The sequence below is a fragment of the Ranitomeya imitator genome, chromosome 2 (genome assembly GCF_032444005.1).
Source record: "Ranitomeya imitator isolate aRanImi1 chromosome 2, aRanImi1.pri, whole genome shotgun sequence".
In the NCBI taxonomy this organism is placed as follows: domain Eukaryota; kingdom Metazoa; phylum Chordata; class Amphibia; order Anura; family Dendrobatidae; genus Ranitomeya; species Ranitomeya imitator.
In genome coordinates, this window is record NC_091283.1 from 60,974,084 (window position 1) to 61,001,954 (window position 27,871).

The following is a 27,871-nucleotide window of genomic DNA, read 5'->3' on the forward strand; positions in this document are numbered from 1 at the left end:
CCTGTAAGAGCGCGGAGTCCGGGGTGAGACTGATCCTCCCCTAGGTTATGACACTCTCGCACACCTTGTCACTCTCTTTTCCTCCTTCTCTGTCTCTCTCGTTCCTCTCTGCAGCGCTGACCATAGGACACATCCCAGGTATGGTACCATTACTGATAGTCCTACGACTTATACCATCAGCAGGCACCATAGTATAATATTGGGTCATTGATTTACCTATATATTGTTATAGTCGAGAATCTGGGTGTAGACAGCAGTTACCCCACCCCAGAGTTACATTAGAGGGTGCGAGCATTGCTAACTTTAGTCACTCCAAATACTAAAATATGGATTAATATATAAACAGCAAATTATAACAAGTGCAGAATCCTAATAACCACACACAGGAACGAGAATAGCATGTAATAATACAATGTGTGGTCTTCATTCTAGAACCTGATTTTCCACCATGGGCAATAAAGTGGTAAGGGATAACTTCGAGTGGGTGTACACAGACCAGCCGCACTCGGACAGAAGGAAAGAGATATTGGGTGAGTACATGTGTATGTTATTGATGCGTATAGCGTGTGATTTCTGAGAGTATTTGGCTACAGTGACACTTTCTTGTTCTTTTTTGTACGTTGTCCCCCATACTTCTATGATACGTACCTTAGTAATGGCACTAGGCTAATTGATAGGGTTTAGTATTTTAATGTCTCGCTTACACAAGGACTTTGGAACAGGATGTGATAACTTTTAGATCCGTGGGGTTTAGTGATGAGCTAACGTGCTCTGATAAGGTGTTATCTGAGCATGCTCAGGTGCTAACCGAGTGTCTTCGTCGTGCTCAAAAAATATGTTTGAGTCGCCGCAGCTGCATGTGTTGTGGCTTTTCAACAGCTGCAACACATGCAGGGATTGTCTGCATGTGTTGCTGCTGTCGAACACCCGCCAGACATGCGGTTAGTGCACGAGCATGCTCAGATAACACATTATCCCAGCACATTCGCTCCACATTGTGGGGTTGTGATTGTCACCGATCACCACAATGGGGCACTTTTATCCCTGCGTATGTGAGACCACTGCAATGTGTATGTTCAGCCACCCCTCCATTCATTCTCTATAGGACTGCTGTAATGGTTTTTTTCAGCTTGCTCTGAAAGTGCCATAGGGAATGAATGAATTGAGCTTTGGTCGAACATACGCACTGCCACTTCATTATGACTGAGATAAAAGTTGCCTGTTTCAGCAATCAGTGGGGTCCCTGCAATCAGACCCCCACTCATCTATAAGTTATCACCTATCTTGTGGATTGGTGATACCCAGAGATGGGCGGACACCTGAATGTTCGGATCCGGCGGGTTCAGCTGAACAGTTCCAAAAAGTTCTGGTTCGGGTACCATAACAGTACCTGGACCTGAACCCCAACACGGAACCCATTCACTTGAATGGGGAGCCAGAACATCCAGTGTTTGCCACGCTGTCATGTGCATGACAGCACGGCAAACACCACCTCTGATCCGCAGTAAAATCATCACCTCCGGTCAGACAGACGCAGTTCCCATTCTTTCTAAAGTCAGCATGAGCCAGCAGCTGTGATAATAGTTGTAAAGTTATCTCTGTCACTTGTGTCAGCTGTTGGGACTACTGCTCCCATCAGACAACGCCTGCTGCCGCTAATAAGAGCAAGAGCAGGTGGCGACTGATGAGAGTATTCATCACCTGCCGCTTGCGCTATAAATAAATAAACCAGTGTGGATACCCCTGTATTTTTGATAAAAAGCCAGGCAAAACTCACAGCTGGGGGCTGCAACCCTCAGCTGTCAACTTCAGCAAGGCAGGTTATCAAGAATAGAGGGGTGCCCTGTCTGATTTTTTAAAATTATTTAAATAATTAATTTAAAAAAAACAGCGTGGGGTCCCCCCCATTTTTGACAACCAGCCTTGCTAAAGCAGACAGCTGGGGGCTGGTATTATCAGACTTAAGGGGCCACAGATACTGACCATTTCCCCAGCCTAAACATAGCAGCCATCAGCTGCCCAGAAAAGGCACATCTATTAGCTGCGTCAATTCTGGCACTTTGCCCGGCTCTTCCCACTTGTCCTGTAGTGGTGGCAAGTGGGGTTCATATTTGTGGGGTTGATGTCACCATTGTATTATCTGGTGACATCAAGCCCATGGCGTAGTAATGGAGAGGCGTCTATAAGACACCTATCTATTACTAATCTTATAGTTATAATGTAAATAAAGACACAACAAGAGTAAAGTCCTTTAATTTAAATAACACAAAACACTTTTCCATTTTTATTTAAAAACAACAAACAGTCATACTCACCTAACGCCTAATTCCACTGAATCCCTTGAAATAAAACAAAACAAAAAAAACAAAACAATATCCCGCACCTGTTGGTCGTTCTGTCTCATGCCATAATCCATGTCTGGGGGATAAATAGTTTTTAACCTGGACGGTGCCAAGATGCAACCATCCATGCTCAGAACCACTGGTGAATCAGCTGCTGTGAGCGCAGCATCAGTGACTAGCGGTGACGTCACTGAGCTAGTCTCCGGTCACTGAGGCTGCGTTCCCAGCCAGGCCAATGAACTGCGGTGGCCTCAGCCTCGGCTGGTTATATAAAAAAAAAACAGGGGAACCCACGCCATTTTTTAAAAAATGTATTTGGAGCACAGTCGCCAGCTGATGAATACTTCCATCAGCCGTCGCCAGCTGATGAATACTTCCATCAGCCGCCGCCTGCTGTAATTAGCGGAAGCACATAGGCTGATGGAAACAGTAGTCCCATCAGCCCATGACAGTGATCGGAGGTAAACTTTATACCTCCGATCCCAGCTGCGGGCTCACGCTGGGAATTGTGACTGTCTGATCTGTGGAAATGATGTTACTGCCAATCAAAACAATGTTTACCGCGCTGTCATGCACAACACCAAGAAACCTCTTTTTTTTTATTTATTTACCGCGCGGGCACCAGCTGATTAATACTCCCATCAGTCACTCCTGCTCTCACGCATCGGCTGATGGGAGCAGTAGTCCCATCAGCTAACACCAGTGACCGGAGGTGAACTTTATACCTCCGATCACAGCTGCGGGCTCACGCTGTCATCTGACAGTGTGGGAACCGCGGCTATGTGACCAGCGGTGATGATTTTATCGCCGATCAGAAGCAGTGTTTGCCACGCTGTCATACACAACACCTAATGTTCGGGGGCCGAACCCGAACAGTAACATGGACTTCCTGGGGAAGTTTGTGTTTGGTGTCCGTGCCCAAACAGTAGGTGTTCGGTATGGATGCCAAACTTTACTGTTCGGGGTCGCCCGTCTCTACTGATAATTTGTTCCAACTTGGAATACCCCTTTAAGAAGTTGAATTTAGTTTCTCACAAGTGCTTAATCGTTTGCGCACCACTACTACTGTCCACCCAAGGGACTAACGCACTGCAGAAGCTTCGTCCAGTTATTAGGCTGCTCACTATTGGAAGTGGGGCACAAATGGAACACAAGGTAGCAGTTATGGAGACTCTGCCGGGTTTTATTAAGTCTGTATTTTATATGCCAGAATTAAGACGCGCCTTATTTATTCGGAGGTACGCACCTTTCAACAAATTAGCAGCATTCTGGCTGTTCATGCACCAGGCAAGCAAATCTGGGCTGCCATACAGTTGCGCCATAGTTGACACCAATTTTTTGGATCAAATTATGACAAATTTGTCAGCCTATTGAATGCAACATCTCATTTATAAGCGCTCTGAAATGTGCCATAAGGAATGAAAGACTAGAAAGAAGTCCCAAATAATGAAAATTATGGCTCTAATTTGGAACATTACTAAGGAGGGGGAGTGATACATTCTTCCCCTAAATGTTCGCATTTAGTTCTTTGTGTTAAAAGGGTCGTCTACTACTTTGCTATTGATAGTGTTGACCTCTCCTATTCAGTTGTGTAGACGCTGAGCGGCCGTTCTCTCCTACAGCCTCCAACCAGTGAATGGAGCTGAGCTGTTCCAACTCTGTTCCCTGTTTACATCCAATCACTGCCCGAGTTAAAGGGGTTATCCAGGTTTGTCATATAAGTCTGCAGTCACTCTACAGTATGTTACTGCAGACTTTTTGTATCCTGACGGCGTGCACAGTGCTGGTGAGTGAGAGCGGTCGCTCATGTGATTGCAAGTATGCGATTTCCGACCACATTCCCACTAGTCGTGCGGCCACGGATGTCTAGTCAGAATGTGGCCATAAGTATGCATATCAAATACTCGCAGTTACATGACTGACCGCTCTCGCCACTAGAGAATCCTGACAACGCGTTTGAGGATTCACAAGTTTGCAGTCACATAGAGTAACTGTAGACTATCATAACAAACCTGGACAACCCCTTTAATGACAGATCCATGTCGGACCCCCAACGATCTGATGATAATGTACTATCCGAAAGATAAGTCATCAATATTAAAATAGTGGGAAATCCTTTTAAACATATTTTTAAAGATTTTTTTAAATACATAATTGTCATTATCTTGATTAAACAAATATCTTGAAATTTTACAGTTTTCTTTCTAACTGAGCCTCAAAATAGACTGACACTTCCTGTTCTGTAGTCATCTAAGTGTCTATCACAGGCAGGATTACAATGAGAGGTACATAATTAAAAACACTAGTGCATGCCCTTATCATCTCCCACCTCGACTACTGCAACCTCCTGTTCTGTGGCCTCCCCTCTAGCACTCTCGCACCCCTCCAATCTATTCTAAACTCTGCTGCCCGACTAATCTACTTGTCTCCCCGCTATTCCCCAGCCTCTCCCCTATGCCAAGCCCTCCACTGGGTTCCTATCACCCAGAGACTCCAGTTCAAAACCCTCACAATGACATATAAAGCCATCCACAACCTGTCTCCTCCATACATCTGTGACCTCGTCTCCCGGTACCTACCTACACGCAACCTCCGATCCTCACAAGATCTCCTTCTCTACTCCCCTCTTATCTCCTCTTCCCACAATCGTATACAAGATTTCTCTTGCGCATTCCCCCTACTCTGGAACCCTCTACCACAACATATCAGACTCTCGCCAACCATAGAAACCTTCAAAAAGAGCCTGAAGATCCACCTCTTCCGACAAGCCTACAGCCACAACAGTGATCCTCAACCTAATGAACCGCCACACAGCCAGCTCTTCCCTCTCCTAGTGTATCCTCACCAATCCCCTGCAGGCTGTGAGCCCTCGCGGGCAGGGTCCTCCCTCTTTATGTACCTGTGTGCCTTGTTTTTTTTTTTTTTTTGCTCATGTTTAATTGTGTTTGTCTATATTTGCCTCTTTTCACATGTAAAGCGCCATGGAATAAATGGCGCTATAACAAATAAATAATAATAATAGTAATTACCAACACTCACTATCCAAAATTCAAGCCTTTCATTACCCGACCCAGAACCGTCCTGTAATATCCTAAATGCCCCCAAATCTGAAATATACACACAACATAAAGTGGCATTTTTTTAAATACATTTTATCCGTAGGAAATCATTGTGGATTCATCAGCAGCAGCGCAGGAGTGACATCTCCCTCCCGATCATTTCGCTCATCTGCAGCAATAAGAATAATATAATAATAATCTTTATTTTTATATAGCGCTAACATATTCCGCAGCGCTTTGCAGTTTGCACACATTATTATCGCTGTCCCCGATGGGGCTCACAATCTAAATTGCCTAACAGTATGTCTTTGCAGTAGTCTGTCGCTCGTCCGCAGTTGTCTGTTGCTGATCCACAGTGGTCTGTTGCTCATCTGCAGTGTTCTGTTGCTGATCTGCAGTGATCTGTTGCCCATCCTCAGTGGTCTGTTGCTCATCTGCTGTGTTCTGTTGCTGATCCACAGTGGTCTGTTGCTCATCCGCAGTGGTCTGTCGCTCATCCGCAATGGTCTGTTGCTCATCCGCAGTGGTCTGTCGCTCATCTGCAATGGTCTGTTGCTCATTGTCAGTGGTCTGTTGCTCATCCGCAGTGGTCTGTTGCTCATCCGCAGTGGTCTGTTGCTCATCCGCAGTGGTCTGTTGCTCATCTGCAGTGGTCTGTCGCTAATCCTTAGTGGTCTGTTGCTGATCCGCCATCATCTGTCACTCATATGCAGTGGTCTGACGCTCGTCCACAGTGGTCTGGCGTTCATCCGCAGTGGTCTGTTGCTCAACCACAGTTGTCTGTTGCTCATCCGCAGTGGTCTGTTGCTCATCCGCGGTTGTCTGGATCAGTTGTTTAACAACATCCTCCATGTCTGCAATGTTTGGTTTTGCAGAAGCAACAGATTTAACCTACAACATACCAGGGCTGTGGAGTCGGTAAGCCAAACCACCGACTTCAACTCCGACTCCTCATTTTCCATGACACCGACTCTAACTTCACCAAAATGGGCTCCGACTCCATAACCCTGACAGAGCTGTGGTGTCGGTAAGCCAAACCTCCGACTCCTCAATTTCCATGACTCCGACTCCACCAAAATGGGCTCCGACTCTGACTCCATGACTCCAACTCCTCAGCCCTGCAACATACAACCCGCTGGAGTTTTGTGCCAGCGTAGTGCGTATAGGGGATATGTGACAGAATTAGGAGATTAGCTCCCAGGATCGTCATCTCAAGGGCTTGACTGTCATTTTAGTCACTCCAAGATACAGTTCATACCAGCCAGGTTTGATACAACTGTCCACAACCAGTTTTATTTGGTTTGTGCAAAAACATGACTAAATACAAATGATACAAAATAAATCCTAAACCGGCTGGCTGCTAACTAAACAGGAAAAATCCTGACTAACCAGAACTAGGAATGGTGCATAGTTCCAAACCAAACAATTGCTTTACTCCTGCAGCAGTTTCCCCGGAGCACTGAGAGAGCCGTCCTCTTGTGTCTTCGCTGCCCCTTTTATACCGTACCTGAGCATTGCAGGTGAGTAGCCAGGGTCATCCCAAACACTGGAGCCGCTAAACAGCGAAGGGCAAATTCTCAGTTTACTACCGAACTGCCTCCTGATTTATGTACATAGTGTAACAAAGGAAAATGGTCACAGCGTCACACACTCTCCCAGTTCCTATTACATGGGCCAAAAATCTAATAAAAAGTACTAAATTAAATGCACCCCATCCATCAGGTCTAGATAATAGTAATAATCCCTAAAGTGCCTCTATATGCGTACCGCTCTTTACCAAAGGGTTGAAGGGAATTTTAATTAAGTCTTTTCTCCAAGGGACTGAAAAATCTCCCAGGAATGAGAGCGCAATCTAGCAGTCACCATAGCCTTGAGATGCACTGGGAATTACCGTTGTACAATTAATGTTCGAGAGCATTTAATACAATGAGGTGATGAATGCTTCCAGAACATACAGATAATCATTTTTATAATATTCTATTCGCATTTTAAAATTGACCTGACATCAGACGAGGCATTGATGTGCATAGCTTGTCTAGTCTCCTGACAGTCTCCTAACTGTGAAATGTCGCCCACCAATTCCACCTCACTATGTGTAACTCTTAGCATTTTGGCCCATCCAGCAGTTTTCAGCCTGAAATGGTGCACAACTCTTTTTTTTTTTTTTATTCAAATAAATTTTTATTAAGAATAACAAGATAAATGACATGTTACATTCTTATTTTCAATACAAAGCTTTCTTCCCCCCCTTCAAACATTCCCCTTCAATCCCACCACCCCCCAACCCCACCCAACAAAGCAGCTCACCTTGGTTAGCACTTCCATCATTAGACCAATATACTATCTAATCCCTCGGCCAATAATATAAGCCACATTTAACATTACCATTAATTAGGAACCTTAATTAACTCTCCCTCTATAATACCCCTATCCCATAGCAATCCACGGAGACCACATTTTATTGAACATTTCGATTTTCCCTCTTTTTGTATAAAACCCCTTTTCCAGTGTCAGGCCCTGCTTCACATACTGGAGGAACTCTCCTCTTGACGGCGGTTCTTCCCTAATCCAATTTCGAGCTATTACCTTCCTAGCCATGTATAACAATCTGGCAATAGCTATCTTTAGGTTGTTATCCACTCCAATCTCATCCACACATCCCAACAAGCACACTATAGGATCCCTTGGCACCTTACATCCATACGCACCTTCCATACGACTCAAAACTACCACCCAAAAAGCAGCCAGTCTCGGACACGTCCACATCATATGGAGTATATCAGCATCTGCAGTTTTACACCTCGGGCATTCAGAATCATCACACAAACCAGCCTTATATAGCACCATCGGTGACTTATAAACCCTGTGTATCACATAGAGCTGTGACAGTCTATACGGTTCGCTCAGTGACAATCGTGGGACCCATTCTAGCACCGACTCCCAAGTCTCATTCTCCATTGGACCCAGATCCCTCTCCCACTTAGCTCTCGCCATTATTGGAAACCCCAATAGGAAAGTGTGCAACAGATCTTTATACAAAGTAGATATGACTCCCCCAGTAGTCCCTTCATTACACACATACTCCGGTACTATATCCCTCTGAATTCCAATACCTCCGTTTCTACTCTGAGCTCCAAAAGCATGCCTCATCCGCAAATACTGAAATTCCCCCACAGTCCCAAGACCAAATTCCGCCTGTAATTGGGAAAATGATTTCAATTCACCTCGCTCAATTATTTCATACACGTACTGAATCCCTTTGACCTGCCATTCTGTCAGTACCCCCAGTGCCTCAAACTCCTGTAAGTTGCTGTTATGCCATAGCGGTGAGAATCTAGTCAAATCCGTGACCCCCCGTATATGTCTCAGCCTACCCCACAGCCTGCGTATCAACACAGTCGGGTATAATTTCCCCAGAGCCCCCAGGGATCCATCCTCCAAACATTGTACCACTGGCCTTCTTTTTGTCACCACTTCCATCAGCCGCTGTACCGCCCCAGATGACCCTTCATGCACCCAGCCTTTTAAATGCTGACTCTGGGCTGCAAGAAAATATATTTCAGGGTTAGGCAATGCCAATCCCCCATCTTCCTTGGGTCGCTGAAGTGTCTCCAGTTTGATACGCGGATGCTGTCTCCCCCATATCAAATTCATGAACAGAGAATTAATCTGTCTAAATCTCCCGCATGGTATCCAAACTGGCGCATTATGAAGAATATACAGTATTTTTGGCATCAAAATCATATGGTGCACAACTCTTAATTGCACAAACATTTAACGACTTTTGAAGTTTTTACTCCAGCTCCGCCAACTTTTCGAAAAGTGCGTAAAGTTTAGCTGGAGAAGGCATGGTCAAGCGTGGCAGACAAATTTATCATTATTTCCAATCCGCTAGTAAAGAGAGGCGTAAATTACAACAGAATGGTACTCCAGTCCCTGAATCGTACAATCTCACAGTAATGGTGGTGTACCAAATTATTTAAAAGGTGCACCGCTCTTATTGGATTTGGCACATCTCAATCCGGCACACTCTTTATCTAGACGTCATTCTTGGTGAATCGGCACAGACCTACTGTTCACGACTCTAGGAAAGCTGAGAATTGAATGAAAACACAATAAAGTGTCTCGGAAGGGGAAAGGAAATATCCCTTGTGGTTTGGAGCAAATGTTATGCCTGTATCCTCCAGGTCCAGACTTGCCTTGTGAACGTTCTAATTAGAAGGATTCAGAGAAAGGTAAAAATAGGTTCTGTTAACTTCAGAAGCCAATTAATAAGTTGTTCATGATGGATCACCGACTGTGCCGCACAACGACCTGGAGGCCTCTATTCAGGGTACTATAGCTTCCTCATTACAGATGACATTTTGGCCTTCAACAGATCTAGTAAGATGGTCTTAGATGGCAGTAGTTCCTTCAGCGATGTAGGACCATGGGAGATGCACTCATGTTCTGGGAGTTTGATATCATCTTAGTTTCCTACAGGTGTGTAGAGCATTAAAGTGGAATCTGTCCTTCTAAGACGATGCTACATGAAGATGTTAAGTTGAGGGTCTACCACCGTACGATCTCAGTGATGCCAGACCATCACTACAAATTTCCAGTCAATTTCTAAAAACCTGTTGGAGTATTAACTTACGAGATTTTCCATAACCAATGAGTTTGTGTTAATCCCACAATTTTTGTGCAAGTCACTTGTGATAAAGTGTTACCTTGAAGCCCAAAATTACAATATAGGTAAATTGCTTGTTTGGCCGACATCTATATCTTCCCATCTCCCCCATACACAGGAGTACTCAGCTAAGCCTATGGGGAGAGTGGCGTATGCTGCAGCTTATCATCAGTAATCTGAAAGGATCAGATGTTAGAGTGCTACATGCCCGATCTTTTGGTCCCCCAGCATCATCCGTTGGGTGAGTGTCCCCACACCCCATATTCATAAGATTGTCTGCTGGTCTCGCTAAAGTAGGCAGATTAAGGGTTTTCTGTGATTTGAACGTTCCGATTGTACTTAATTGACGGTTTGGACCAGCGGAATCACTGAGCCTCTTGCCCAAACTGTGCACTCTCGGATGTTACTATATGAGGCAGTGTTGCCCCTGCGGTATCGGAGGCATGCAGTTGCAGTGAAGCCGGCTGAAATCAGGAGATAACAGTGCTCTCTCGCAATCCGGGCAGCTCTATTTAAAAATTACTCGTTGCTCATGCTCTGCCTTGGTTGCTAGACTGCAGAGGTGGCCGGTAACCTAGGCAATGGACAGTAAACAATAAATTAAATATCCCTCTTTTCTTGAGAATTTATAAGAACAAGGAGATGTCAAATGTGTATGTGTTAGGGGTCGAGTTCCCGCCTCTGCACAGGGGGAATCTCGGGCCATCTCCGCTGCGGTCTCCCATTCTTCTCCAGCCGCAGTGGAGCCTGCTCAGCAGAGACGTCGGTCCCAGCGTCTTGCTCAGTCTCACTCTGTGCAAAAGGGTTACTGCTGCTTTTCCAGCTTCTGCCATTGAGGCCAATGCTGGGAAGCGGCAAGCAGATGCTTTTGGGACTAAGTCCTGCTTTTCCTCTTCTGAGCAGGCCCAGGGCAAGATCTCCCATTGAGGATCGAGGGTCATATGCTCAAAAACTGCAGCAGATTCTATTGGTCCTCCAGGAAGGTCCTGAAGGTGCTCAACTTCTGTGGCAGCCTCCCATTGGTCCTTCTGGGAAGGTCCTGTACATGCTGCAGCTATAAAAGGTTCGCATGACCGCACGGCCATGCGCTAGTGTACATTTGTAATCGTGTGTGTGTTGATGAGTGCAAGTCGTTCCTTAAAAAATCCATCCCTTGTGTATGACTGTTCGCGTAAGGTGTATGGCTGCTATCTAGCGCCCGACTGAACTCACAGCCTTAACACACGAAACAGCGCCTACTGCTGTGACCGCCAGTCTGGGTGGTTAGTGGCGTCCGCCAGTACGGCACAGCTCGCACTCTCGTGCTCAAAATTATTATTTCAGTTTACCTCTTACACCCAGTAGCGGTGCCGAGCGCAAGTAGTCTAGACGTACTCAAATCCCGAGTCTTGGGACTGAGTTCGGTGACTCCTTGCTTGCGCTCTTTTGTGCGGTACCCCGGCCCTGTGACTTAACAGGATTCACTTCTACCGCCATATAGCGCTGCCATTTGCTTGCAGCAGGTTCTCACCTGCACGGTGGACCCTGGAGTGCGAACACACCTAATAACATCTTACTTTTTACTCGGTGCGTTCCGCCAGTCCTAACAGTATGAGGACATTAAACATCCGGTTGGAACAGTGATCGCTGAGTTGTGGAAAGTTTCTATCCAACATAAGATTCTGCCAATATCAACATCATATTGTAAGAAGAGGTAATAATTGGAGATTTAGATGTTGGAAACAGAAGGAAACCTGTTAATCTTGTTATAGACAATGAGATATCTGATACTCATAGTATGCCATTCTACAGAACTACCACTGTATGAGCGGTCACGTGGGGCCGCTCATTTACAGTGATCAGGGGTCAGTATTGGGACCTGTTCTCTTCAACATATTCATTAATGATCTGGTAGAAGGTTTACACAGTAAAATATCGATATTTGCAGATGATACAAAACTATGTAAAGCAGTTAATACAAGAGAAGATAGTATTCTGCTACAGATGGATCTGGATAAGTTGGAAACTTGGGCTGAAAGGTGGCAGATGAGGTTTAACAATGATAAATGTAAGGTTATACACATGGGAAGAGGGAATCAATATCACCATTACACACTGAACGGGAAACCACTGGGTAAATCTGACAGGGAGAAGGACTTGGGGATCCTAGTTAATGATAAACTTACCTGGAGCAGCCAGTGCCAGGCAGCAGCTGCCAAGGCAAACAGGATCATGGGGTGCATTAAAAGAGGTCTGGATACACATGATGAGAGCATTATACTGCCTCTGTACAAATCCCTAGTTAGACCGCACATGGAGTACTGTGTCCAGTTTTGGGCACCGGTGCTCAGGAAGGATATAATGGAACTAGAGAGAGTACAAAGGAGGGCAACAAAATTAATAAAGGGGATGGGAGAACTACGATACCCAGATAGATTAGCGAAATTAGGATTATTTAGTCTAGAAAAAAGACGACTGAGGGGCGATCTAATAACCATGTATAAGTATATAAGGGGACAATACAAATATCTCGCTGAGGATCTGTTTATACCAAGGAAGGTGACGGGCACAAGGGGGCATTCTTTGCGTCTGGAGGAGAGAAGGTTTTTCCACCAACATAGAAGAGGATTCTTTACTGTTAGGGCAGTGAGAATCTGGAATTGCTTGCCTGAGGAGGTGGTGATGGCGAACTCAGTCGAGGGGTTCAAGAGAGGCCTGGATGTCTTCCTGGAGCAGAACAATATTGTATCATACAATTATTAGGTTCTGTAGAAGGACGTAGATCTGGGTATTTATTATGATGGAATATAGGCTGAACTGGATGGACAAATGTCTTTTTTCGGCCTTACTAACTATGTTACTATGTTACTATATGCGGCTCCACCCCTATGGGAGGTGGAGCCACATATTCATGACTGTAATCGGCGGCCCCACGTGACCGCTCATACAGTACAAGGTGCGGCCAGGACAGGAAGCAGCGCCAGCCAGCGAGGGAGCCGGGTGAGTATTTTAAGAACAGCGGGCGGGCGAACATGGACCTTTATTTTAAACACGAGAAACGAAAAAAAAAAAAGGATTATTCATATCTTCTTTACAGCAAACGCTGTTGCAGAGAAGATATGAATCGCGGCTTCAGCACCAGATGCAGGGGACAGCGCTAAACTTTAGCGCTGTCTCCTGCACGGTGCGTGTGGTACCCGGTGGGCACACGGGCGGCACACTGATGTGCCACAGAAACGCACGGGCACACGAACACGGATAATTCCGGTACCGGAAAAAATCTGGACGTGTGGAACTGCCCTGAAAAAGATGTATGCACATACCCCGAAGCTAAGGGAAAACCAATTCAAGAGATACTTCATCTTTCAGAAATGTTTGGAGGAGTTTTTAGTTTCCTTGAAGAAGCTTTTCCTGAAATGATTTTGAAAAGGTTTTGGAAATGTTTTTATTCCTAAGCCGTTTTTGTATCTTTTTGACTAGTTTTAATCAGATTTTATCAGGAGACGCTTCAAAGTAACATGCACTTTATTTTTTTCCACCATTCGTTTTTCAAAAACTCCTGATATAAACTGCAAAGTGGATTTCCCATAGAAATGAAATGGGAGAGTTTTCATGTGGTTTGTGAGGAGGATTTTGGAGCAGATCCGCTCAAAAATCTCTTAAAAAGAGCGCGTTGTGAATGAAACCTAAGGGTATGTGCACACAGAGTCGTTGTGCTCTGTTTCCAGAGCACAAATTCAGCAGAAACTCCAGGTTTTTGAGGAGTTTTGTGCTTTTGAGGTGAATTTAGAGAGTTTCTGCTCCAAAACCTCCTAAAAAGAAAACCTCAGTGTGCACATACCCTAAGACAGGGGTACCCATCCTATGGCTCGAGAGCCACATGTTGCTAGAAGCCTCATGATGTATGCAATATTTCTGGAGCACCAGGTCTAGCAAACAGCTATGAAGAGAAGGTCACCAGATGGTGATTCTTGTGAGTAGCCCCACACAGAAGACGAGACCTGGTTGTGGTGGTGGACAGGTAGATATGGTAAGCTCTGGAGATAGGAGATACAGCCAGGATCGCTTTAAGATTATTGAATGGTTTTAGGAGGGAGACCCTAAATGTAGGGCGGAGGCCAAGATCACAGTTGGATTTTCCTAGAGAAGCTTTGGCTTGAATGTCACTACTCGGGACAATGTAGGTATGGCTCGTGACCATCTCTAAGAGCTGAATGTGGCTTGAAGGTAAGAAGGGTTGAAGACCACAGGCCTAAGGGATGACTGGCATTAATGGTTTACTAATAGTGACATTCCAACATTAGACCAACATAAGACTCGTCATCGGACTGGTGCTCTCCAGGGCAATATTTCTCCAGCCTTGTCTTTCTTTGGACTGACGTCATTGTAAAGAATGGTGCTCGCACTGTACCTGGGGAGATTCCATTACCCGGACACCCTGGAGATGACCTATGTCGCTTCCCCCGGTCACAGAACTGTGTCAGGTGTCAGTTGTCGTCATGGAGGTGCCGAGCCTCAAACTAAAACTAATCACTTGTCGTCACAGTGTGAGACGGATGCTGGTTAACACCGCACAGGTGTCATGGTAGACATCTGATACCGCCTGCACTTATGGATGTCTTGTGAAATGTCTTTGTATGTAAGATTGGCATTGTATTTAATATTGGTATTGTTACGATGTAGTGAATCATTTATGACTGCAAATCTGTTATTATAGCGAGTACATATTACACCGGGTGCCAATATACAATTACTTGGTAATATAATGCTCTGCCTTATGAGAGCCAAATGTTTATAGCGATTTTTATGGCGCCTGTGTCTTGGACTTGCCGGTAGAAGTACTTAAAGGGTTGCTCTCATCTTCACAAATTGGTATTGCCACATAGAGCTTGTAAAAAAAAACAGCACTTTTGCAATTTGCTTTTTTTCGAAATTTACAACTGCTCTCGAGACGTTACCACTTTTCTTTTGTTTACAGCTTGTTGCCAAGGAGACCGACCATCGCTGCTGCCTGGCTTGTAAACGCTGCACTGATGCTGGCCAGTATTAGGAAGTAACAGCGCGTTCAAGCAAATTTGGCCGGCTTCAAACCCAGTGTATAAAAAAATCAATAAAAATGAGCTTGTAAGCACTGTGTGCAGGCTCTGGTGTCTAGCAGCGGTGGTCGGTCTCCAAGCAACAGCTGTAATCAAAAGACAAGAAAAGTGTTAATATCTCAAGAATGGATGAAAATTTTTATAAACAGTAAATTGCAAAAGTGTTTGTATTAGAAGCTCCATCCTACAATGCCTATCTGTGAAGATGGATATAACCCTTTAAAGTCAACCCCTGGTTTTATCAGGCACCTTTCTTCTGCACCAGTCTGCATATTCGCCCGGGTGCTAAATATCAGCGGGGCTGATAGCAAGTCATGATGGTCAAGATATTTAGATACAGGGATCGAACAGTGAACTGAACCTGCCACCAATACAATGTAGCCTCGGCCGCAGCGCTCAGATATCCAACCTATGTGGACACTCAGAGACGATTTGCCTCCATAGTTGGATGCAATCCACATGCCAATCTTTGGCACCATGTATGGCGCCATGTTAGGCCTCATTCAGATGGCACCAGTGTGGCTTATCAGAGTCCTATTACTGCCATAACACGTGTTTCTCCGATGGTTGAACTCAGCTTAGCTTAGACCTCCATAGAACTCAATGGTGATGTAAACTCGGTTCAGTTCAATTGTAGGAGAACCCGGTGGCGCAGTCACAAAGAAGACATTAAAAGGCAACCTGAGTCCAGCTTCACACATCCGCATTTCACGGCCCATGTCCGGGTTGACCCAAACTCAACGTCCTTATGTATGAGACAAGTTGAGTTTGGGCCAAGAGACCCATGGTGGGTTCAATCGTTGGTGCAAATCGGTCCGATATCAGACCGCAATGCCTGGACTGGCCACGGCTCTCCCGACCAGAGTATGACAGTGTCATATACTTCTTTGAGGCTGTCACACTGGGGTTGGGAAAGCCGTGGCCAGTACGTGCATGGTGGTCCAAGTATGTGCATTTGCATGGACGTCTGAATAAGTCGTAAGACACGTCTGCATTTGTTTATGTGGATCATCTGTCGGCACAGTGATATCGCCCATAGAGTATACCGTGCCAGTGTGCTTACTTAAGGGGGTTTTCGGGAATCAAAAAATCCCTGACCTCCGGTTGCTGTTTGAGCTATACTCTCCTTCCTCGAGACCAGTTCTGAGTCTCCACCACTGCTTCTTGTGTCTGTTATTGTCAGCAGTGTTGATTTCATGTCGGCAGCGCTGCAGCCAATCAGTGATCTGGGCGCCTCGTGCTGTCGACTTGGGCAGAGCTGTTGAGCTCACTAATTAGCTGCAGCGCTGTCTACATGATGACATCGCTACAGACACTGGAAGCAGGGTGTAGACTCAACGCTGGACCCGAGCAGGGTGAGTAAAGCACAGATTGCATTTTTTAAACAAACTTCAGCCGAGGGACAGGGATTTTCCGACATCTGAAAACTCCTTTAAAAACAGATAGCACATATATGAGAAAACTGGACGTGTGAATGAGGCTTGATGCTTGTGAAAGGGAGTATGTCACTTATATGGCTTCTGATTGAGCACTCACCATTATTTGGGATGAATATGGCCATGTACAGAAGAGTCAGCGGTGGAGAAGGGGGAACTAACAACACAGTGACACTCATAAAGAGGAAGGGAGTCGTTATCTCTATGACGGGGCAAAGTACCTGCCTGGACAATTATGTAGATACAGATTCTCCCCCCCGACATCGGGTCTTTGCCGCACCTGGCACATCGCGGTATGCGGCTATTGTTCTACATATCGCACTGATAAAACCATTAGCAAATGTCAGGGGAGATGACGATCTGGTCTGGGACAGTGATGTCTCTGGCTGCGATGTCGCTGGATACCTCATAGGACCATAAATATAGGACTTCATTACACATTCCTTGTTCGAGCCTTTATGGGCACCGTTACTATATCCTGATAATAATTAGCAAACTGCATGATGATAATGTGCACGGTGCAGCCATCACTATTGATTGGCATCTCTGTCCAAGTAACTTATTAACCGCAAACAGTTTTATGGCTGGAAAAATGCTCAATTCAAGGAATAGTAAGAACAGTACAGGCGCTTCTCACAAAATTAGAATATCATCAAAAAGTGAATTTATTTCAGTTCTTCAATACAAAAAGCGATACTCATATATTATATAGAGTCATTGCAAACAGTGTTCAAGTGTTTATTTCTGTTAATGTTGATGATTATGGCTTACAGCCAATGAAAACCCAAAAGACATTATCTCAGTAAATTAGAATAATTAACAAAAAAACACCTGCAAAGCCTTCCTAAGCGTTTATAAAGGTCCCTTAATCTGTTTCAGTACAATCATGGGGAAGACTGCTGACTTGACAGATGTCCAGAAAGACTTCTGTCAAGTCAGCAGTCAAAAGTCAGCAGCCAAAAGTATCAATACCTGGTTTAAAAACAAGAGTATCACTGCGCTTGATTGGCAGCAAACTCGTCTGACCGTAACCCCATAGAGATTCTATGGAGTATTGTCAAGAGGAAGATGAGAGACACCAGACCAACAATGCAGACGAGCTGAAGGCTGCTATCAAAGCAACCTGGGCTTCCATAACCCCTCAGCAGTGCCACAGGCTGATCGCCTCCATGCCATGCAGCACTGATGCAGTAATTGATGCAGAAGGAGCCCCGACCAAGTATTGAGTGCATCTACTGAACATATATTTCTGTAGACCAACATTTCGGATTTTAATATAATTTTTCAGGCTGGTGTTATAAAGTATTCTAATTTACTGAGATAATAACTTTTGGGTTTTCATTGTAAAAATGTATAAATCAAGATGCAGTTATAACATATAAGGTCAATACAGATAACACATACCCAGATGATAAATACCGTAAAGGCTAAACTCCAGTCGAAAGCTGGAGAGGAGAGCGAAATATCTCTCAAAGCGATGTTGACTATATCCAGAGCCGAATAAATGGAATAATGCCTTTAAGAAAGCACGAGGCATTTTGTGGCTTACCCTCCTTGTGGAGTGTGTCAATCGTTGTGAGGCAACACAAGAACTTTTGGGGATTTTTTTGGAGTGGTGGCAGAAGTCCACCTGTATAGTCAGGGAAGCTGATGTGTAGTGAGTGCAGGGGATAATGTATGGTTTGGGCCTGGATATATAGGTTTTACATTTTTTTTTAGATGCCAACAACAAAGAACAGGAGACATCTTGCTTAAACCGAACTTCTGTGTCTGACTGCATTGACCCCATATTGCCCTCCACTATGGAGTTTATCTACTATAGGGGGTCTCCAGTATACGGGTTTACTACCCTCTTAGCCCTAAGTCTGCAATCGTCTTAGTTATCTAACTACACATCCCTTACTCCAACATAGGTCCTGGCAAATTTGCTATCATGGGCGAGAAAAGCTGAGGGAGATGTAGTACTGGTGATCCGGTGCACAAGCCAGATACCCCAAAAAGCAATATAAATCAGAATTAGGAATATTTATTTAATTATTAGATAGAAGTGGGCATGGGAGAGATTTACGCCACTTTCTTGGGGTAGAAAATTTGAAAATGATGGCTATTATTATTACTATTTGTGGTAAATTAAACACTGTATGAAACCATATACCTAAAAACAGATGTCTGAATGAGGCCTAATAGCGATGGTGTAAGTGTTTTAGTTGATTATACCATACAAATGTCAGTATAGGCCGATGTCTGGATTTGGCCAAGATCGTTAGATTCAGTGTACAGTAAGTTGCTGAAGTATTGGGCGCTAAGGTCGCCCTCTGAATACCCATTTTGTTGCCACCTCACACAATGTTTTTTTTCTTTATTCAGCTAAATACCCACAGATCAAGAATTTGATGGGACCAGACCCACAGTTGAAATGGACCGTCTCGTGCATGGTACTTGTTCAGATTCTCTGCTGTTATCTCGTCCGTGATCTTTCTTGGAAGTGGCTCTTCTTCTGGTCGTACGCATTTGGAGGTGTGATCAATCATTCATTGACTCTCGCCATCCATGACATTTCTCACAATGTTGCTTTTGGTAACAAGTCGGCACGATGGAATCGATTTTTTGGAATGTTTGCTAACCTCCCGATCGCAGTGCCCTACTCAACATCCTTCAAGAAATACCACATTGACCACCACCGGTATCTCGGGGGAGATGGCCTGGACGTGGACATACCAACAGATTTTGAGGGGAACTTTTTCTGCACTCCGACACGCAAGATAATTTGGATCATCTTACAACCTCTCCTCTATGTCCTTCGCCCACTATACATCAATCCTAAACCCATCACACACATGGAAATCATCAATTCAGTTGTTCAGTTCTCCTTTGACTTGGTTATATATTCCTTGTGGGGCTTGAAGCCTGTTGTCTACTTACTAGGTGGATCCATCCTGTCCATGGGTTTTCATCCAATATCTGGACATTTTATTGCTGAACACTATATGTTTTTAAAGGGTTATGAAACCTATTCTTATTACGGACCGCTTAACCTGTTAACCTTCAATGTTGGCTACCACATGGAACATCATGACTTTCCGAGTATACCAGGCAGCAAGCTTCCAGAGGTAAGACCCCAGCCATCACATTGTTGCCGAGCTTTCTATTGCCTTATTGTGCTAAAGGTGCACATACACATAAAGTAGTCTGAATAACCAAATATCGGCAAGTCCAGCAATACCTTTTACAAGACCAGTCTGTTCCTCCATCACCGAGAAATTAGTGTTTGAATTGATTTGCAAATAATTCTGAAGAGCTATGGTAGATCTGAAGCCTCTGTCACTCCAGATCTATTCCCCGCCTAGCTCTGCCACGTCCTGCTGGACTGACAGCATCTATGCTGTGTGACTTAACGGCAAAGGAGCCATCAGTCAAGCAGAAGGAGGAAGTGGCGCTGGGTGGGGAATAGAACTGTAGTTACAGAGGCTTCAGATCTACCATAGCTCTTCAGCCTCATTTGAATATCAATTCGAACTCTGATTTCTCAGTTAGGAAGAAACAAACTGGCCATATAAAGATATTGCTGGACTTGTCATTGAAAAAGCTACATGCACATATGAATAGTTTTGGGGGGAAAATCCTGGTGACACATGTAAGTATGACCAAGTGGAGCTTGCGAGTGTACAGGGGAGTCCGGAAGAATTACTGTCATCAGAAAAAAGCTGACAATTACCAAAGGTGATAAGTGGTGCCTCCTTGTCTTCCACACTTAGAAGGTTTAGGCAGCCATTCACATTAGATGAGAGGCCTCCAGCACCTGGGCGATAAATGTGCTTAGATACTGAGCTATACTGAGAACAGGGGTCCCGTGTCCCCCCATTTGAATGGAGTGGTGGTTTCGCATATGTGCTGCGGTCCATTCATTATTTGTGGGGGGAAAGTATAACACTTTATCCATTGCCTATGGGGCCGAAGGAGAAAACAGCAGCATGCAGGAGCTGACAGCATTGCATCCAAACGGGGTACTCGGGACCCCTATTGTCCTTACGTTACCTGCCATAGCTCTGTATGTAAGTACTCCACATAAGGCAGAATCGCATGTTTCTCCCACCCAGCTGTGCCGGTGGTTATACCATATTCTTATGTTGCATTTGCAGGAGCTCAATAACTCACAATATCCAATAAATGACTAACAAGTGTACTGCAAAATATCATTTGTACACTACTTATTTAAGGCAAAAGTTGGAGATGGCTATTGCAGAAATTACAGCACGAGGTCATGATAAATATTAGCCCTGGATGCAGTTATGGGGGAGCGCAGGAAGTCAGGGACACAGGTGGGACCAGACTGTGTCGCCAAATCAATGGTGGCACCTCCACGCTCACAGTGACACGGACAGGGCAGGCTGTTTGGAGCAGTAGTCATAGATTCAAAGTTCACTTAAGCTTTCAGGTAGGACTGGTTGATCGGACTTTGCTGTCAGCAAGAAATTGATCGTTTTGGTAACTCATTACCTAAGTGCATCATAAATGCAGTCACCTTGAGTTCAGACATGATGCAATGTTCTTATTCTAAACTATCCTCATTCTGTAAATTCCTACCCCTACTGCCCTTATGCTTAACGTGGTTGTCTGGTCTTAAGCTACAAGTCTGCAGTCACTCATGAATCCTTACATCACACGCACTGCTTATATCCTGCATTTTTCGCCAGTTTTCCCCACTGCAGGCTCCATTGCTAATAATCAGTTGCCTCGTAACAAGGGTGTGGAGACAAACTGCTATGATGTCTCACATACACAGCACATACAGAGATGATGGACTCTTGCTCTTCTTTCTCTGTGTAGCAAACAAACAAAAGCAGAATCATGGAGGATATTAAAAGCAGTACTAAGCTACGTAGCTGTGACTCCTGCTCTGGGGTTAGATACATCACTTGCCAGAAGATGCAGCATGGATCTCTTTTGTTGCCCTTTGTCAGTGTTCCAGCTCCTCACTCCTGTTTCCCTCTTCCCTCTCCTTATAGTTTAATAGGCTCTGTAACCTGATACTTCAGTGATTTGGCAGTCCGTCTTGCTTTGACCAAAATGGATTTGAGCTTACTCCCCTCTTGAATAATGAGTTCTGAAGGAAATAGGGGTGGGAGAAGAAGAGGTTTATAAGTGGAGAAAGAAGCGGATCTTTGTGATAAGCTAGTCATTTACCATGTTTCACTATACAAACTACATGCTTCAGTAAATATAGCTTATATAAATATATATATACAGTGGGGCAAAAAAGTATTTAGTCAGTCAGCAATAGTGCAAGTTCCACCACTTAAAAAGATGAGAGGTGTCTGTAATTTACATCATAGGTAGACCTCAACTATGGGAGACAAACTGAGAAAAAAAAATCCAGAAAATCACATTGTCTGTTTTTTTAACATTTTATTTGCATATTATGGTGGAAAATAAGTATTTGGTCAGAAACAAAATTTCATCTCAATACTTTGTAATATATCCTTTGTTGGCAATGACAGAGGTCAAACGTTTTCTGTAAGTCTTCACAAGGTTGCCACACACTGTTGTTGGTATGTTGGCCCATTCCTCCATGCAGATCTCCTCTAGAGCAGTGATGTTTTTGGCTTTTCGCTTGGCAACACGGACTTTCAACTCCCTCCAAAGGTTTTCTATAGGGTTGAGATCTGGAGACTGGCTAGGCCACTCCAGGACCTTGAAATGCTTCTTACGAAGCCACTGCTTCGTTGCCCTGGCGGTGTGCTTTGGATCATTGTCATGTTGAAAGACCCAGCCACGTTTCATCTTCAATGCCCTTGCTGATGGAAGGAGGTTTGCACTCAAAATCTCACGATACATGGCCCCATTCATTTTTTCTTGTACCCGAATCAGTCGTCCTGGCCCCTTTGCAGAGAAACAGCCCCAAAGCATGATGTTTCCACTACCATGCTTTACAGTAGGTATGGTGTTTGATGGATGCAACTCAGTATTCTTTTTCCTCCAAACACGACAAGTTGTGTTTCTACCAAACAGTTCCAGTTTGGTTTCATCAGACCATAGGACATTCTCCCAAAACTCCTCTGGATCATCCAAATGCTCTCTGGCAAACTTCAGACGGGCCCGGACATGTACTGGCTTAAGCAGTGGGACACGTCTGGCACTGCAGGATCTGAGTCCATGGTGGCGTAGTGTGTTACTTATGGTAGGCCTTGTTACATTGGTCCCAGCTCTCTGCAGTTCATTCACTAGGTCCCCCCGCGTGGTTCTGGGATTTTTGCTCACCGTTCTTGTGATCATTCTGACCCCACGGGGAGGGGTTTTGCGTGGAGCCCCAGATCGAGGGAGATTATCAGTGGTCTTGTATGTCTTCCATTTTCTAATTATTGCTTCCACTGTTGATTTCTTCACTCCAAGCTGGTTGGCTATTGCAGATTCAGTCTTCCCAGCCTGGTGCATGGCTACAATTTTGTTTCTGGTGTCCTTTGACAGCTCTTTGGTCTTCACCATAGTGGAGTTTGGAGTCAGACTGTTTGAGGGTGTGCACAGGTGTCTTTTTATACTGATAACAAGTTTAAACAGGTGCCATTACTACAGGTAATGAGTGGAGGAAAGAGGAGACTCTTAAAGAAGAAGTTACAGGTCTGTGAGAGCCAGAAATCTTGATTGTTTGTTTCTGACCAAATACTTATTTTCCACCATAATATGCAAATAAAATGTTAAAAAAAACAGACAATGTGATTTTCTGTTTTTTTTTTCTCAGTTTGTCTCCCATAGTTGAGGTCTACCTATGATGTAAATTACAGATGCCTCTCATCTTTTTAAGTGGTGGAACTTGCACTATTGCTGACTGACTAAATACTTTTTTGCCCCACTGTATATGTGTGTGTGCGTGTATATATATATATATACAGTATATATATATATATATATATATATATATATATATATATATATATATATGTATATATATAGCAGAGCAATGGTAGCACTCTGTGCAGTGATGAGGCAGTGACCCAGCAAAGTTCAAAGCAAAACGTCTCTTTAATGTTCAACTCAAAAAACACAGCACACAATATCCTCCGGTTCGCAGCCGGGAAACAGGGCAGTCCATCTCCGGATCACAGCCAGGAACAAGACAATCCATCTCCTGATTGCAGCCAGGCACATATCCTCTGGATCACAGTCACTAAACATACCAGCCCACCTCTGACTCTTGCCGTGGGCGACTGCACCGCCGTGTTAATGTTCTACTCACAGCATTACACAGTATACGACATCCTCCGGATCGCAGCCAGGAACCATATCCTCCAGTTTACAGTCACTAAACACGCCAGTCCACCTCCTGAGACCAGTTACCATGGGCGACTGCACTGCTGTGTACACTGCGCGGTGCCAGGCTTTCAGCTGCCTTGGCCATTTGGCTCCACTGACCTGTGTTGCTTCACACAGGTGGAGCGCTACAGAGCCTCCTGCTCTGTTCTGCCAACACCACACTGACACTGGCTCTGAACCTGACACACCCAACCCTCTGCTTCAGGGGTTTTTACAAGCAACCTGTGGCCTTCAGCCACATGGAAAACCCGGATGAATGAAACAGACTGCACGACCACCATCCTGCAATCTGTTTCAAAACACAACAAAGCCAAAGCAGGTTTTCTTAAATCTGCCTTGGACAACCAACATGTCCAAAACCTATAGTCACTTTAGCCTGCATTGGAACCACAGCTACACCTGTGACTACAGAGCACTCTCATGGCCTCAATACGCCTCTGTGCGCATCCTAGGGGGAACATGCAGCGACCCTCACATGTAACACCAGTCACTGCCTCACAATATATATATACAGTACAGACCAAAAGTTTGGACACACCTTCTCATTTAAAGATTTTTCTGTATTTTCATGACTATGAAAATTGTACATTCACACTGAAGACATCAAAACTATGAATTAACACATGTGGAATTATATACTTAACAAAAATGTGTGAAACAACTGAAAATATGTTTTATATTCTAGGTTCTTCAAAGTAGCCACCTTTTGCTTTGATGACTGCTTTGCATACTCTTGGCATTCTCTTGATATATGCATACATATATATTAGAGTTGGTGGAAATCAATTGCAGGACGACAGCCAGGTCCTAAATCTCTGTCCACTGGTTTAAGAATCACCTCCTACTTGCCAGCATCTGCAGATCTTCTTTTGATTAGCCATTCTGCCACAGTGTCATGATTGTGATGGGATGCACGAGTGACATAATGCCAGTCTGGCTAGTCAAAAGAAGGGCAGTGGATGATGGGAGGTGGGAGACTGTTCTTAAGGCTCCCAATCAGCGCCCAGAGATAATACTTGCGGTTCTCTGCACATGGCCTGTGCAGACTCTTTTCAGAGAGGCATTATAATTTTGTCTCACTTTTTAGCTTCAACACACATCGAGTCTGGTCAGCTTCACTGAGCTGACTGACTCAGATGAACACTTAGCCTGATTGTATGCAGATGCAGGTGTACGCAGGTGTACTAATCCAAGCTTTCAGAGCTAGGATTTAACCCTAATATAGACTAACACGGCATTCTCTAGTAAAAGTGTTGTTGGTGCTCAGGTCAGGTATCCAACCCGTCAAAATATAATAATAAACTTGCCACTCAGTATTTGAACAAAAAAGAGCTTCCTTTTCATGCTCATGTTAAAGAATCTTCTGATGAAGGTCCTGTGACGGACCGAAAACATTCAGAACCATGTTTGTCTGGATGCACAAATAAAAGGAAGCTCTTTTTTGTTCAAATACTGAGTGCCAAGTTTATTATTATATAGGATTTAACCCTAGCCTACCTAGCATTTCCACATACCCTCCCCCTCTTCCTCTTCCCAAAGCTGAGGGCTGGGAACCATCTACCATCCCCCCCAGTGCATACAGGGGACCACTTTACCAAAACTGATTTGGTGAGGGGGTGTGGCCATTTTTGTATTGCCTCCTCTGAGACTGCCCCCCGGTTGACTTCTTCAGGAATTCTACAGTGCTTTCAATTGACCTGATTGCGAGAATCATGTTTGTGACATGGTAACTCCAAGACCCTGCCCCTATTTTTGGATACCGATTCCCGGCAGTATTGTCTTTGGGAAGGTGACAAATTTCCTGCTACCTTGGCGTCCGTAATGTTGGCTTGGGACCCTTTTTTGGGTCTCCCAGAAATGTGACCTCAGGCTCCCTTGATTGCTCAGGGAGTTCTCTGTGGCCAAGTATCTTTCCATGAGGGTCACAAGGTCATCTGCATTCTGGGGATCTCCTTGGGCAAACCAGCTTTTCACAGATTTCGGTAGTGAGTGGATAAACTGGTCCACTACCACTCTTTCCACCATCTGTGCTGGAGAGTAGATCTCGAGCTCTTTCCATTTTTTGCACCAGGTGTAACAGGTTGAACATCTGGGACCGGGGAGGTTTGTTCTTTTGGTAGATCCAGAGGTGTACCGGTGTGCCCAAACTGCCAGGGTGATGCCTACACATGCCATTAATCTCCGCCTTCAGCTTATCGCACTCCTTGGCACCCTGTAGGGCAAGGGCATAGTATGCTTTCTGCAGATCCCCCGTAAGGAATGGAGCAAGGACCTCTGCCCATTGCTCTGAGGGCAGTTTCTCCCTGTCTGCCATAATCCCAAATACAGTCAGGAAAGACTCAAAGCCATCCTCCAGTCTTCTGTAAGGCCTCCCATATCATTTGCCTCACCCAGCTACCTTCACTTTGACTGGCGGGTGGTGCCATCTCCCGGGCCCGGACAGTTCTGCCAAGAGAGCCATCTTCTGTTAAACCTGCTGCTGATGAAACTGTTGCTGCTGCAGAAGCTGTTGCTCTAATTCCTGCTGCTGTTGTTGATCCTGCTGGATCAGGAGTTTGTTGGTTTCCTGTTGGGTCAGCTGCTGCTGTTCCTGCTGTTGCTGCACGTGGACTAGGTGCCTAATAAGCTTCCCCTTGCTCTCAGACTGTGTTCACACTGCTGCAGCATTTCATCCACCAATTATAGGGTTTCACTCTCTCTGGTAGGCATTACAGCTTAGGTAGCATTCACACAGGCAATCTAGTTTTGGTCCAAACATATACAGTTTTTTATTGCTTTCCACAGGTGGCACAGCACCAAAACAAAATCATAAACATAAATCCTTAACCTTGTCCAGGCGCTAACTATACCGAACAGACCCTGACTACTCATGCACAGCTGGGGTAGCCTCAGCTTTGTCAAACAAGACAGCTATTGTCCATAGCAAGCACGGATACTTGCGGTTCTCTGCACACGGTCTATGTAGATTCTTCTAAGAGAGGGATTCTGGCTTGTCTCTCTTTTCAGCTTCAAGACACATCCAGTCTGGTCAGCTTCCCTGAGCAGACTGCATCAGATGAACACCTAGCCTGTTTTTATGCAGAGCTAGTCAAGTGCACTAATCAAAGCCTGCAGAGATAAGATTTAACTCTAGCAAACCTGTCATTGCTACAATATATATATTTTTTGTCAATTTGTAATTTGGGTTACATTAGTTGTTAATCTTTGTCATCATCCTTTGGTGCGATAAATTAATTTATTCTGTTTTTCACTATGACAGGTCCGTAGAATTGCTGCCGAATACTACGACACCCTCCCTTACCATACGTCATGGGGACGAGTACTTTGGGATTTCATATTCTGCAAGGAACTTGGACCTTTCTCCCGGGTGAAGCGAGAATGTGAGCTGGCCAAGAAGGACTGAAACTCAAAGATGATTCATTAATTTATTTCTTTGTCATTGCAAACGCCCTGTATGTATTCATTTTTTATATATAGATGTAAAGTGGTCCAGTGAAGCAAACGTACCCAAGGACATAGGACTTTGTGTTGTCCCCATTCTGAGCCTCCTTGCCTCACTCCAAATATGTCACCACTTCTATAATTTCCCATGTGATTGAGGAGGCCATGAAGGAAGGAATCTCCCAAAAGATAATAAAATAGAATTCATCAAAGTGTTTATTGTGCCCCTGATAACTTCTTATAGGAGTATAGGACAGACAGTATTTTTATAGGCTGAGCCTGAAGATCATTAACATCGTTGTCGTTTCGGACAACCTTCAGACCAGAAAATATCTGTCTTGATTTTCTCGTGGCCAACCTGTGAAATAAGCTCTAGCACTAATGTATGGAAGAAAGTAGCAGTGATTACCCTGTGTAATGACGTGATGATGCACTGAATGTGGCGTAATGTTGGTATTTGGTTACTATTAAGTTGTTGTTTTTTTTATATGTGGAATTAGAAAAATTAAAATTTGCTACTAATATCAAGAAAGACCATGAA

General features: G+C 44.5%; 1 protein-coding gene across 1 annotated transcript; it reads left to right on the top strand.

Moving 5' to 3' along the window:
- On the top strand, positions 1–27,871 carry LOC138661886 (sphingolipid delta(4)-desaturase/C4-monooxygenase DES2-like). The gene is made up of 4 exons (XM_069746837.1): positions 1–138; positions 433–530; positions 18,949–19,691; positions 27,149–27,871. Exons 2-4 carry the CDS (start codon positions 449–451, stop codon positions 27,290–27,292), a joined length of 969 nt encoding a protein of 322 aa, XP_069602938.1. The 5' UTR covers positions 1–138; positions 433–448; the 3' UTR covers positions 27,293–27,871.